The 14,546-nt window shown below is 38.3% G+C and overlaps 1 protein-coding gene across 1 annotated transcript in view; it reads left to right on the top strand.

Moving 5' to 3' along the window:
• The window catches only part of shot (dystonin-like protein short stop), an 82,629-nt gene that overhangs the window by 61,554 nt on the left and 6,529 nt on the right, over positions 1-14,546 (top strand). The window contains exons 21-37 of the mRNA XM_066744474.1: positions 30-883; positions 1,025-1,314; positions 1,405-2,448; positions 2,531-3,008; positions 3,073-3,242; positions 3,326-4,147; positions 4,216-7,037; positions 7,201-7,212; positions 7,631-9,755; positions 9,838-10,085; positions 10,860-10,913; positions 11,077-11,118; positions 11,668-11,745; positions 11,946-12,117; positions 12,190-12,307; positions 12,383-12,612; positions 12,704-12,821. Of these exons, the coding sequence (XP_066600571.1) occupies positions 30-883; positions 1,025-1,314; positions 1,405-2,448; positions 2,531-3,008; positions 3,073-3,242; positions 3,326-4,147; positions 4,216-7,037; positions 7,201-7,212; positions 7,631-9,755; positions 9,838-10,085; positions 10,860-10,913; positions 11,077-11,118; positions 11,668-11,745; positions 11,946-12,117; positions 12,190-12,307; positions 12,383-12,612; positions 12,704-12,821 (9,677 nt within the window). The remainder of the gene's footprint in view (positions 1-29; positions 884-1,024; positions 1,315-1,404; positions 2,449-2,530; positions 3,009-3,072; positions 3,243-3,325; positions 4,148-4,215; positions 7,038-7,200; positions 7,213-7,630; positions 9,756-9,837; positions 10,086-10,859; positions 10,914-11,076; positions 11,119-11,667; positions 11,746-11,945; positions 12,118-12,189; positions 12,308-12,382; positions 12,613-12,703; positions 12,822-14,546) is intronic.

The following is a 14,546-nucleotide window of genomic DNA, read 5'->3' on the forward strand; positions in this document are numbered from 1 at the left end:
AGTTAACGAGTTTTTTTTTTATTACATAGGAACATACAACGTCCAGCGAGCCTTCAGAAAGACCGATTGGAGGATCAACAAAGGGAACAACGACTTTTGCAAGCTGATTTGGATAGTCATCGCTCCAGTATGGATGCTATTACATTGAGTGCTCAAGATCTCTTGATGAACTCTAGCAATGCCCGCGTTGCCAAGCGTATTGAGAGCAAACTGAAGGATGTGCAAAGCAGATTCGAGAAACTTATGGACAAGTCATTGCGCCGTGGTGAATTCCTCGATGAAGTGTCTCAAGCTCTTAATGATTTCCTTATTGAAACAGCCAAATTCGATACCTGGTACTCACACATGATCGAAATTTTAGAATCTAGAGAGTTGACGAAGCTTGATATTTCTGAATATGAGAGCAAAATGGCACAATTGATAGATAAACGCGAAGATCAACGTGGTAACTTTGAAGATCTTATACGCAATGGAAAGAATTTAGTTGCCAAAAAGGATATAACGGATGCTGGTCCAGTTAGAGACAAGATTAAATCTCTTGAATCGCAATGGAAGGAATTGAGCAACTTGCTCGATGAAAAGCAACGAATTAGTAAATCTAGAGCTGAACAGTTAACGGCTTATGAAAAGCTGCGCGATCAAGTTATCGATTGGCTCACCAGAACCGAGAACAAAGTGCAGAGATTGGAACCTGTCGCTGTTGATTTAGACAAACTAAAACGCCAAATTGAGGAAATTAAACCCATTCAAAAGGAATATCGTGATTATGGGAACACGGTGGATAAAGTCAATGATCTTGGCATAGCGTATGATAATTTGTTGAAAGAACGCGGAGAAAGTCCAACGAGACGACGAGGTAGTGCAAGCCCCACAAAAAGACCAGGTTAATATTAAACTTATCATTAACAATAAAAATTTCATAAATAAAACTCTATAAATGCTTAAAACCGCTTCTAACAACCATCATTACCCAATCACACACGAGACCTACACGTAGTATTTTTGTATACTTTTTTTTTTGTAGTACGTCGTATGTCACAAGACGGTCGCTCACCATCACCCACTAAAGCTTACGCAGCTCAAAGTCCGGTCTCTCCAGGTGGTAGCAGTGGATTCAGTAGCCGCCGCTCCAGCCAAGATGGATTCCATTTGGAAGAACTGTCTCTGGTTCAACAACAACTTTCCGAAATTAATAATCGTTATGGTTTGCTTGGAGTCAGATTAACCGATAGACAGTCCGAAATGGACAGCCTTAAGGAAGAATTGCGCAAACACCTTGACAATCTGAAAACACTGTCTCAATTCCTTGATAAGGTAAATTAGATTAATTTAAAGAAGCCTTTGAGCTCGCTTTTAACATTAATATAGCTAATGCTTAATCACTGTTACTATACCGTCTTTCAGATCCAGCGTCAGCTTCCTAAAGATAGCATCCCGGCGTCTAAGGATGAAGCTGATAAGACGGTTAAACAAATTAAAATTGTCGTTGAGGAGATGTACGAGAAGCAATCGCTATTGGAGAGTACTCGTACTCAAGTGCGTGATCTGGTTAGACGTAAGAAGGATTCTGATGGAGTTGATAGACTTAACGATGAAATGGAAGATGTGGCTAGTAGATGGAAATCCATTTCTGACAAGTGTAAAAACAGAATTCATTTCTTAGAAGACATCAAGGACTTTTATGATACTTATGAAGGTCTTAATTCATGGCTCGGGGCCAAAGAAAAGATGTTAGGGGCTTTAGGTCCTATTTCCTCGGATCCAAGAATGGTTGCTAGTCAAGTACAGCAAGTGCAAGTTCTTCGTGAAGAATTCAGAACGCAACAACCCCAGCTGGATCATTTGGTTCAAGTTGGAGAAAGTATTGTATCGAGCATTTCTGTTGATTCTCCAGATGGTCAAAAGATAAGCGCTAAAGTTAATAATATTTTGGAAAGATGGTCAGACCAATTAAGCAGACTAGAAGAACGTGCGCAAAGTCTTGGTGACGCTGTCGATACTAGTCGTGAATTTGATGCTAGTCTTAATCGTCTTCGCGATGCTCTACAAGCAATTTCCGATAACTTGGATGACCTACCTCTTGATAAAGATCCGGAAGAACAGTTGCGTAAGATTGAAAATTTGGAAAGGCAATTGGAAGGCCAAAGGCCATTATTGGCAGATGCTGAAGCATCAGGAGCACAATTGTGCGAGGTTTTGAGTGACCCTGCATCCAGATCTGAAATTCAAGGAAAACTTGCAGCTGTTGGAAAGTTGTACAATAATTTACAAAAGAAACTCGATCACAGAAAAGCTGAGATTGAAGGTAATTTGAGAGATGGTAGGCAATTCGAAGCATCTTGCAGTAGAACTCTTGGCTGGCTTGCTGATGAGCTTGGAAATATGTCTGAAAAACTATTGGTATCGGCCGATCGCGAAATCTTGCAGCAGCAATTGGATCACCACGAGGTAAGATGAGTATTTTCAATCAGAATAATTGTCTTGGATGTCTATTAAATATTTTTGTTATTAATTATATCATTGATTTTAGCCAATTTACCGAAACGTAATGGGCAAGGAGCATGAAGTAATAATGCTGCTGAACAAGGGAAGAGACATACTTGCACGCTCACAGAAGGTAGAGAATCGTTCTCTACAGAGGGATCTGGATAAGATGCAGTCACAATGGGATAGACTTAAAAAAGATACTTTGGATAGACATACTAAATTGCAAACTTGCGCTGAGCATTGTAAAAAGTATTATAGAGCTCAGGACTTATTCTTGCCATGGCTTCGTCAAGCTGAGGATAAATTGGAGAGTCTAAAACCAGCATCTTTCAAACGTAAGGATATTGAAAAACAATTGAAGGAACTTTCAGCGTTCAGAAATGAGGTTTGGAAGCGCTCGGGTGAATTTGAAAACAACAAGACACTTGGAGAAACATTCGTTGGTGCTTGCGATATTGACAAAGATGTTGTTAAGAATGAGCTTAGTGCTATGAAATCTAGATGGGATAAATTGAACAACGGTAAGTGTTGGTTAATAGATTTTATAAATAAAACGTAAAATATAATACTGTAATTCGATTACAGACTTATTGGAGAGGACACAATCTTTGGAAGACACGGCACGTCATCTTACCGACTTTAATGAAAATCTACGAGACTTGCAACATGCTTTGCAACGATGCGAAGATAAGTTAGCTTCTCATGATGCCCTTGGAGGTGCAGCAAAGGATCCAAAACTTCTTGACAGAATAAAGGTAAAGTTTATTAATGTATTTTTCACCTGGTAAGGAATTACATAAAGTAGTATTCAACTTACAAAGACAATTGTCTGTTAAAGAACTTACGAGAAGAAACCGTCAGTTTGAAAAAGCCGCTGCAGAGTGTAAGACAACAAGCCAATGATTTGGTTAATAATGCTGGTGAGCAAGGAGTCGATGCTACGCATTTGCAAGATGAAGTGGATAACGTAACGGATCGTATTGAAGATCTACAAGCTAAATTAGATGACAGATGTAGCGAACTGCAAAGCGCAGCAACAGCAGTAGCACAATTTACCGATCATTTGAAGACAATTAGTCAGACTTTAAACTCTCTTGAAAAAGAATTAGACTCAATGAAGGCACCTGGAAGAGAAATTAAGGTAGTCAGAGGCCAGATTGAAGATACCCGTAAATTGATTACCAAAGTAAATAGACTTTGCGAAGAAGTAACGGATCTTGACACTCGTGCAGAGCGGTTAGTCGATTCCGGCTTTGCTGCTGATGCTGTAGCTACAAGGGACCAAGTAGATAATTTGAAACGACAAATCGGCAAACTTGACGAGCGCGCTCGTAACCGAGACGATGAGTTGAACGCAACACTGAACAAATTACAAGAATTCTACCACGCGCACGCCGATGTCTTGGACGATATCACAGATGCTAACGATCAATTCAAGAAGTTTAAACCAGTAGGATCTGAAGTTGAATCAATTAGAGCACAGCAAGAAGATTTCAGAGCACTCAAATTGAACAAGATCGAGCCCATTGCGCATGCTGTTGAAGAATGTAATGTACTTGGACAAGGATTAATTCAGACTGCAGGACGCGATGTCAGTACATCCAACATTGAAAGAGACTTGGATAAACTAAATGAAAGATGGAATGATTTGAAAGATAGGGTATGCCAATTTTACATTTATCTATTCACTTTCTTAACAATTGCTAACGATTTATTTTATTTTTACAGCTTAATGAGCGTGACAGACGACTGGACGTAGGACTCTTGCAGTCTGGTAAATTCCAAGAAGCATTGGATGGCTTGGAGAAATGGCTAACGGACACCGAAGATATGGTGGCAAACCAAAAACCACCTTCATCCGACTATAAGGTGGTAAAAGCTCAGCTTCAAGAGCAAAAGTTCTTGAAAAAAATGCTTTTGGATCGACAAAATTCAATGTCATCTCTTTATAACATGGGACAAGAGGTTGCCGCTGGTGCCGATGCTAAAGAGCGGAAGGCTATTGAAAAACAACTCAAAGATTTAATGGGCAGATTTGATAATCTGACTGAGAGTGCCGCAGACAGAATGGCTGCGCTCGAACAGGCAATGGCAGTAGCCAAACAGTTCCAAGATAAATTATTACCTCTGGCAATTTGGCTCGACAAAACAGAAAAGAATATTAAGGATATGGAGCTTGTACCAACTGACGAGGAGAAGATCCAACAACGCATAGCCGAGCATGATGTGCTTCACGATGACATTCTTGCAAAGAAACGAGATTTCAGCGAACTCACCGAGATCGCTAGTCACTTGATGAGTCTTGTTGGAGAAGACGAAGCTGCTACTTTAGCAGACAAACTTCAAGATGCTGCTAACCGGTATGCTTCATTGGTAGAACGCTCCGAAGCTCTTGGTAATTTGTTACAACGGTCCAGGCAAGGCTTGCGTCATCTTGTTCTTACTTATCAAGATCTTCAAAAATGGATGGAAGAAATGGAATACAGGTTGTCAAAATACCGAGTGCTGGCTGTACATACGGAAAAACTATTACAGCAAATGGATGATCTTGCCGATCTTACGGAAGAGGTCTCGACACGACAAACTGAAGTGGACAGTACAACGGAATCGGGTCTTGAGCTAATGAAACATATTTCCAGCGACGAAGCATTGCAATTAAAGGATAAATTGGACAGTTTGCAGCGACGATTCAACGATTTAGTTACACGTGGATCAGATCTTTTGAAACACGCGCAAGAAGCATTGCCTCTTGTGCAACAGTTCCATGACAACCATAATCGCCTCATGGACTGGATGCAGGGCGCTGAGTCTGCACTACAGTCAGCAGAGCCACGAGAGGAAGAAATTATCAGACTTGAAATGGAGATATCCGAGTACAGACCTGTTTTAGATAAGATTAACACAGTGGGACCACAACTTTGCCAGATTTCTCCAGGAGAAGGAGCAGCTACGATAGAAGGTCTTGTTACAAGGGACAATAGACGTTTCGATGCAATCGCAGAACAGATACAGCGTAAAGCTGAAAGAATACAGCTTAGCAAGCAACGATCCCTCGAGGTCATCGGAGATATCGATGATCTGTTGGATTGGTTTAGAGAGGTTGATAACCAATTGCGCGAAGCAGAACCACCAAGCAGTGAACCCGAAATTATTAGAGTACAACTTAAGGAACACAAAGCTCTTAATGACGACATTTCAAGTCAGAAAGGAAGAGTGAGAGATGTTATCTCGACAGCCAAGAAAGTTATTCGAGAAAATACACACCATGAAGATACATCTACGATCCGTGATAAGATGGAAGATCTACGCGAGACAATGGAAATCGTTTCTACTCTCTCTACTGATCGTTTGGGAGCCTTGGAGCAAGCCCTTCCGTTAGCGGAACATCTTCGGGATACGCATGCAGGCTTGGTCAGCTGGCTGGAAGAGGCGGAACATCAAATATCCATGTTACCAATGCCTGCTCTACGACCTGACTTAATTGCAGCTCAGCAGGACAAGAACGAAATGCTGATGCAAAGCATTAACGAGCACAAACCATTGGTTGAGAAGCTGAACAAAACAGGAGAAGCTCTTATCAGACTGTGCAATGAAGAAGAGGGGGCCAAAGTACAGGACATTTTGGATAACGATAATGCTCGATATGCTGCACTAAGAGCGGAATTGCGAGGACGTCAGCAAGCACTTGAACAAGCCTTGCAGGAATCCTCTCAATTCTCCGACAAACTCGAAGGAATGCTGCGCGCTTTAACGTCTACAGCCGACCAAGTTAATGGTGCTGAGCCTATCAGTGCTCATCCTCCACGCCTACGCGATCAAATGGAGGAGAATGCTGCTTTAGCCGATGATCTTGCCCAGAGGTCAGAAGCTTATGCAGCTGTGAAGAAAGCTGCGGATGACGTTATAAGCAAGGCTGGAAACAGAGCAGATCCTGCAGTTAAAGACATCAAACGAAAATTGGATAAACTTAATAAATTATGGACCGATGTACAAAAAGCTACCACCGAACGTGGCCATACTTTGGACGAGACTTTGCAAATTGCAGAGAGATTCTGGTCAGAATTGAATGGTGTAATGGCCACCCTTCGAGAATTGCAGGATGCTCTGGCGGGTCAAGCACCTCCCGCAGCACAACCTGCAGCTATCCAGCAGCAGCAAGTAGCATTGCAGGAAATTAGACAAGAGATTGATCAGACCAAACCGGATGTTGAACAAGTACGAGCCTCTGGTCACGAATTGATGGGCCTGTGTGGTGAGCCTGATAAACCAGAAGTGAGGAAACACATTGAAGATTTGGACCAAGCATGGGACAATATAACTGCTCTGTATGCAAGACGCGAGGAAAATCTTATTGATGCAATGGAGAAAGCCATGGAGTTCCACGAGACATTACAGAACTTGCTGGAGTTCCTCCAAGATGCCGAGGACAAGTTTGCCGAAATGGGTCCATTGGGTAGCGATATCGACGAAGTGAAGAAACAGATCAGGCAACTGGCGAACTTTAAAGCAGAGGTGGATCCGCATATGGTGAAAGTCGAGGCATTGAACAGGTGGAGATTTTCAACTCTTTTATACCCCTTTATAATTTTAATGATCATGTGCATTACAAAGAGTTCAGTGCATTGCATTGTCCCCTTTGTAGTATTTCTTTAAAAAATTGAGATTATTTGAATCTAATACTAACTTTTTTTCTATGCCGGTTCCTGAACTTAGGAGTCTCACAAGGCAAGTCAACAAATCACAGTGTCGTATCGGTAGTTAGAGCATGGCTTGACCACGTTAAAATTATATCCCCTCTTAGTTTAATAATCCTGAAATAATTATATTTAACACATTTATATTATCCAGCATTATATATCAATACTTTTACGTATTGCGCACACAATTTACATTATTTATTCGCATGTCATATACAGCGTATCAACCACCATTCTCGGAGGAAGAATCAAATTAATGTAGATATTTGAATTATACAGTTAGGAAACTGCGTTAGTTAATATTGAGTTGTTTTTAATCAATCGTATTGTAGTTAAGCTGACTGGATTCTTACTTTGCCTCGTAGGTGTGGTATCCATATGTTGTAACGTCATAAGATCGATGTATGGTGTTGTGACAAATTTAACAAGAAAGTTTTATTGTTTAGGCAAGCGGCTGAGCTAACTGAACGCACCTCATCGGAACAAGCAGCTGCCATAAAGGAGCCACTAGGAGCTGTCAACAGAAGGTGGGATGGGCTGTTGCGAGGTGTCGTAGAGAGACAACGACTTCTGGAAAATGCATTACTCCGCTTGGGACAATTCCAACATGCTTTGGATGAATTGCTCGTATGGATCGATAAGACTGACCGTACTTTGGATGACTTGAAACCAGTAGCTGGAGATCCACAAGTGATTGAAGTAGAATTGGCCAAATTAAAAGTACTCGTAAATGACATTCAAGCTCATCAGACCAGTGTTGATACTTTGAACGATGCTGGAAGACAACTTATAGAAGACGGCAAGGGTACCGCTGAGGCATCAACAACGGCAGAAAAATTGGGTACCTTGAACCGTCGTTGGCGTGATTTACTTCAACGTGCGGCTGATCGTCAACGAGAATTGGAGGATGCTTTGCGCGAGGCACAATCGTTCACCGCAGAAATCCAAGATCTACTTTCTTGGCTTGGGGACGTGGATAATATGATTGTGAGCTCGAAGCCTGTCGGAGGTCTTCCGGAGACCGCGTCTGAACAACTAGAGCGATTCATGGAAGTGTACAATGAATTGGAACAAAATCGTCCAAAAGTTGAGACTGTCTTGCAGCAAGGTCAAGAATATCTGAAGCGTGCGGACACGACTAGTGCTGGCGGCTTGAGTCATAACTTGAAGACTTTGAAACAAAGATGGGATAATGTTACTGCTCGTGCGAGTGATAAAAAGATTAAATTAGAAATAGCTTTGAAGGAAGCAACTGAATTCCACGACGCGTTGCAAGCATTTGTCGATTGGTTGACCAACGCAGAAAAGGTACTTACCAACCTTAAGCCCGTTTCGAGAGTCATGGAGACAATACTCAGTCAAATAGAAGAGCATAAACTATTCCAGAAGGATGTTGGTGTACATCGAGAAACAATGCTTAAATTGGATAAGAAGGGAACTCAATTGAAATATTTCTCACAGAAGCAGGATGTAATACTTATCAAGAATTTACTGGTTAGCGTACAGCACAGATGGGAGCGTGTGGTTTCAAAATCAGCAGAAAGAACTAGAGCTTTGGATCACGGTTACAAGGAAGCCAGAGAGTTCCACGACGCTTGGTCAAATCTAATGAATTGGTTGGACGATGCTGAAAAGACTCTTGATGAATTTGCTTCGGACGGATTGGGTGGCAATGATCCAGATAAGATAAAATCTCGACTCAATAGACACAGAGAAGTGCAGAAAGCTCTTAGTGCTAAACAGGGAACGTATGACTCAACCATGAAGAACGGTAAAGCCTTGAGGGACAAAGCACCAAAGACTGACGAACCTGCGTTAAAGGAGTTATTAAGCGAATTAAAGAACAAATGGACAACGGTCTGTGGAAAATGCATAGACAGACAACGTAAATTGGAAGAAGCTCTATTGTTCTCAGGTCAATTTAAAGATGCGATTCAAGCTTTATTGGATTGGTTGGAGAAGACCGAAAGGTACTTGGCTGAAACAGGACCATTGCACGGAGATTTGGATACGGTAATAAATCTCGTTGAACAACACAAGACATTCGAGAAGGACTTGGAGTCCCGTGCATCACAAATGGAATCTGTTATGCAAACTGGACGGGAATTAGAATCCAAAGCTACAATCGAGGATGCTTCGACCATAAGATCTCAATTGAATGAATTGAAGAGCCTTTGGAATACAGTAACACGTTTATCTTCCAGTAAAACAGCCAGATTGGAAGAGGCTCTTCGTGATGCGGAGCGACTACATAAAGCAGTTCATGTTTTGTTAGAATGGTTGAGCGATGCCGAAATGAAATTACGTTTTGCCGGACAACTGCCCGAAGACGAGCAAGAAAGCAGAAGTCAGTTGATCGAACATGAGAAGTTCCTTCGGGAATTGCAAGCAAAGGAAATTGAAAAAGATCATACGCTAGATTTAGCCCATAGCATTCTTGGAAAAGCACATCCTGATGGTGCGGTTGTGATAAAACAATGGATTACTATCATACAGTCGAGATGGGAAGAAGTTGCTACTTGGGCTCATCAACGAAATCAAAAGCTTGAGAGCCATATGCAAGGATTACAGGTATACATACATACATACATTCGAACATTTATGCAAAGCTAGCACTCTCTTTAAATTTATAAAATAAAAATATTTTTCTCAGGATTTGGATAATCTCTTGGAAGAATTATTGGCATGGCTGGAAGGTTTGGAAAATACTTTAATCGCGCTAGAAGCTGAACCTTTACCCGATGATCGCCCCACGCTTGAAATGCTTATCGCGGATCACCGTGAATTCATGGAAAACACCAGTCGAAGACAGAACGAAGTGGACCGTGTCTGCAAAGCAAGACAAATTAAGCCTATCAAAGATGGACGAAAAATACCTAAGACTAAATCACCTGCACTTGTGTACGTATATGCATGATTATCATCTTTAAATGAAAAAACAAATTCTATTCCATTTATTAGATTAACGGGATCCTTCTTACGTATATTACAGAGCAAAACCGCATGGTTCAACTTTACGTAATTATTTGAAAAACGATTTCAAAATGATTTAATTATTTTAGTGATGTCACGAATTGACTTTTCTAATAAATAATCAGATTTTTGAAAAAAGGCGAAAAAAATTATGTTATAAAACAAATTATTTAATTACTTCTTTTTTGAAAATCGGAATATTTTATTACAATGAATAGTCAGGTGATTTCACTCAAGTACTATATTGATCGTGCTCGGGAGTCTATTGCTAGTACTGGCATCATCGTTCTATCTGCGCTTACTACTAGTTAATTGACAAAGATAAAATGATGCTGCGCGCGAGTACTGGTAGTATATTCTTAAATGCAGGCATTATAAGTTTTTGAGATTAATTGCCATATAAAACCGTAACGTTGACACGCGTTTTCGACTTTCACTCTGTAATATCAGTATGAGGTATCCCACTGAAGCATTTTAAAACTTAATTCATGCACATTATCTGCTTGTATCTAATGAATTGTTGTTTTGTGTTTGTCATATAATGTGTGCTTAGTCATATTCTGTTTTACACTTAAACATTTTTGTCGAAATGTTTTTGTATTTACACACGTACTTATTCGTTTTGCGACTGTGCTTGCATTTACACCTATTACATTTTGTATGTGTCTATTTTTGCATGGCACAATAATTCACAAACTGCAGAAAGGACCAGTACCATGAGAATGAATATGACTCACCTCCACTTCGTAAACAAAGGTACGTTGTTAGCCCCAGAAAAGATTTCATTTAAAACATTGAGGAATATTTGAATGAGTATTTCCTAAAATAAATTTTCATAAAAGTTATAATTTATTCTAAACGTTAATTCAAAAGTATTACGTCCAAAAAAATCATCGTTCATATCTTTCTTTTAATCCAGCTTTAAAGGCAGCAGGGACTTGGCACAGTCTCGTCGAGATAGGTAATTATATTTTTCTTTGCACTTTGTTCCTTACGCATGTTTTGTGTCGATCACTTGCTCATTCAGTGTTAAATGAAATCGTACATCCGAGATTTCACAATCATTATAAAACTGAACAATCATGAATACATTTGCATATTTTTTCGCACATGCTTAAGAGTTTATATTTTTATTTTTACTAATATATATTTTTAATTTTAAATATGATTTAACATCGTTAATTTCATTGGGTGTTTTCAAGCTTTTAAAATTCATTGTCAGCTGTTTTTACAAAATTAACGTTTCTTTAATTATTCTATTTTTTCAGATTTATTATAATAAAGTAAAAAAAAGCTATATAAAAGTTTTATATTTCAAAGAAACATAACGGTATTTCAGCAATGGGTTTTGACCTACTGATTATTCTATATGATTATTTATAAAATATTAAACATTACACTTAAATCCTTATTTAACTTAAATTTATTAAATAACACTTTAGAAAGGACATCCTTTTGCATATGAAGTTAAGTAGAGTGTTTGAGTGATGTGACGCATGTTCTTGTTTAGCCGAGCCAGCCCAAGTCGCGAGAGAACTCCTGAATTTTCGTTGCCACACATCGGTCCACGCTTCCCTCCCAAAGGAAGGTACGTAATGTACTCTTTTTATATATCGTTCTTTTATAGTAAAATAAGATCTTAGAATTGATGATTTGCATTTCATTTGAAAGTGTAAAAATTAGTATAGATTTATTGTCCGGATTGTAATTTAAAGAAAAACCAATTACGTTAATATTGATTTAATTATCACACGGTTAATAAAATATTTTTTACTTCAAAATGAGTAGCAAGGGTGCCGAGCCCGAATTCCGCAGTCCAAGAGTCAAGCTCCTATGGGACAGATGGCGAAATGTTTGGATGCTTGCATGGGAGCGTCAGCGTCGTCTACAAGAGAAATACAATTACATTCAGGAATTGGATCGAGTGGCTAACTTTAGCTGGGAAGACTGGCGAAAGAGGGTATGTACATTGAGCGAATTCAACATTTTAATAATTGATTATTTTTACGACTTTTCTTTTATATCCTTGCAGTTCTTGAAGTTCATGAACCATAAGAAATCAAGATTGACAGACCTGTTCAGGAAAATGGACAAGAACAATGATGGCTTGATTCCACGTGATGACTTTATTCAAGGAATTATGAATACCAGTTAGTACAATTTTAAATATTTATCGTTGTTGATTCTAGCTGAATGTGTTTACTCATAAATTGATTTTCATTCAGAATTCGAAACATCACGTTTGGAAATGGGCGCTGTTGCTGATCTATTTGACAGACATGGCGAAGGATTGATCGATTGGAAAGAATTCATCGCCGCATTGCGACCAGATTGGGAAGAACGCCGTACTTATAACGACACAGATAAGATTCACGACGAAGTAAAACGATTGGTTATGCTTTGCACTTGTAGACAGAAGTTCAGAGTATTCCAAGTTGGCGAAGGAAAATATAGGGTAAAATTAATACGCACACACACTTATTTAATATCTTAAAAAACCCTTTAAAATTTATATCACTTTTTGATATTGTTCATTCGTACCTTAGTTTGGTGACAGCCAAAAACTACGTCTCGTCAGAATTTTACGATCAACGGTTATGGTGCGTGTAGGTGGTGGATGGGTAGCCCTGGACGAATTCCTTTTGAAGAATGATCCTTGTCGCGGTAAGTACCTTCTTTTATTCATTAATTTTATAATTAAATTAAATTATGATTAACACATTGGTTGAAATGTATTACCTAAATTTGCAAGAAATTAACTTATTTATATTAAATACGAGATCATTGTCAAAATTAATAACTTGGCCGAGCCTTCTGATTTAGTAATACATTTTAGACCAGGTGTTCAAAATATATGACGTTATATTTATACCATTTAGATACAAATGTTTAAAATTTAATAATGATAACATAAAATTGACAGAGCTCACATTTATAAATTTTAAATAATTGACAAACGACTAAGTTCTTCTAAGAAGTATACTCTTCAAAGAGGCAAATATATTAACAATATTTTTTTCTTCTAAAGGCATTATTGCCTTATTATTTATTAAAAAACTTGATTAATATAGCATATTGCCATTTGTTATTTTAAGTTCGAATAATCATTAATAAGAATCATTTGCTTTGCTGACGTAGCAATAGAAGTATTTTGCTATAAACCTAATTTCATTAACAAGAACGTACATATTAACAGACACTAATACCGTCTATTATACAAGGGAGGGGGGAGGGTCAGAAAAGAAAACATAACTTTGATAACTTACTGGAATATTGTGTGTATGATCTCAGCTCCTGAGGTAGCAAGGATAATATTGTAACTCATATTAATCGTCGTAACTCTTAATAATGACGAATAAGTATGTGTGTCGGCTGTTTTGGTTTGCTTAATTAACGAGTAGCTATACTTAGTTTGTTTTTACTAATTTTATTGGAATCTGTCTTGAATACTACAAAAACAGACGGCTATTCCAGAAATTTTTGTCAGAGTATCGATAAAAATCTCAGAAAGATCTTTTTTTAATTTGTATTTACTACGGTTGTTGTTTTTTTTTTATTGTTTAAAATGAAAATTCTGGAATAGTTCGTCAGCTAGTAATTACATTAGTAGGTATGACATAACTGAATCAATCTGGACTAACATGGATTTAATTATCTCCTTCCTTCTCTCTGTCCTATTCTCCTATAATAATCCGACGAATGCTCCTATATTTTTTTTATCTTTTAATTTGACGTTAAATATTTTATCAATCTTATGTAAATTATAATTCGGTACTGCATGGCCTTTGACCCAATTGGATATTGAACTTGGTTGTTCACCTTTCAAAGTTTTCTTAATGCCTATTCCCGATCCTAATAAGCCGGAACAACACGAAGGCTGGTGTCCGCTCGGTGAGGACGCTTTTCTATATCAATTGTTTACTTCACAACCTATGCTACAATTAAATTTATGGCAGCATAAAAGGCTCCCTACAATAAAAGATGTACGGAACAAAATATTAGGCAAGAATATCGTTGCTCGCAATTATAAAAAGGAATTATATTCAACCAATGATATTCTCTTTAATATTCTGTACCTTATATTTTCCATTGTACGAAGTCCTTAATTTCACTGAAATGTGTAATATTCCACTAGCCTGTATAATAATGACCCGCGAAATACGCGTTGCATAAATAATGTCTGAATGTTAATGGCCGATGTTGAGTCTTGTATACCCATTGCAATATTTCTGTTGATTGTTATTTGAAATTAATATTCATTAAAAATTCGTCAATTGAAAAAACCATAAACCAAAAATAATACTTGCATGCTTAAAATAAATTAATGCATGGATATTAATTTTTTGCGAGTAGCTTCTACCTTTAATATTCGATTGATATATTCTCTCC

Source organism: Prorops nasuta, unplaced genomic scaffold, assembly GCF_024137725.1.
Source record: "Prorops nasuta isolate Cenicafe-Biocafe unplaced genomic scaffold, Cenicafe_Pnas_1.2 PNAS00045, whole genome shotgun sequence".
NCBI classification, from domain to species: Eukaryota; Metazoa; Arthropoda; class Insecta; order Hymenoptera; family Bethylidae; genus Prorops; species Prorops nasuta.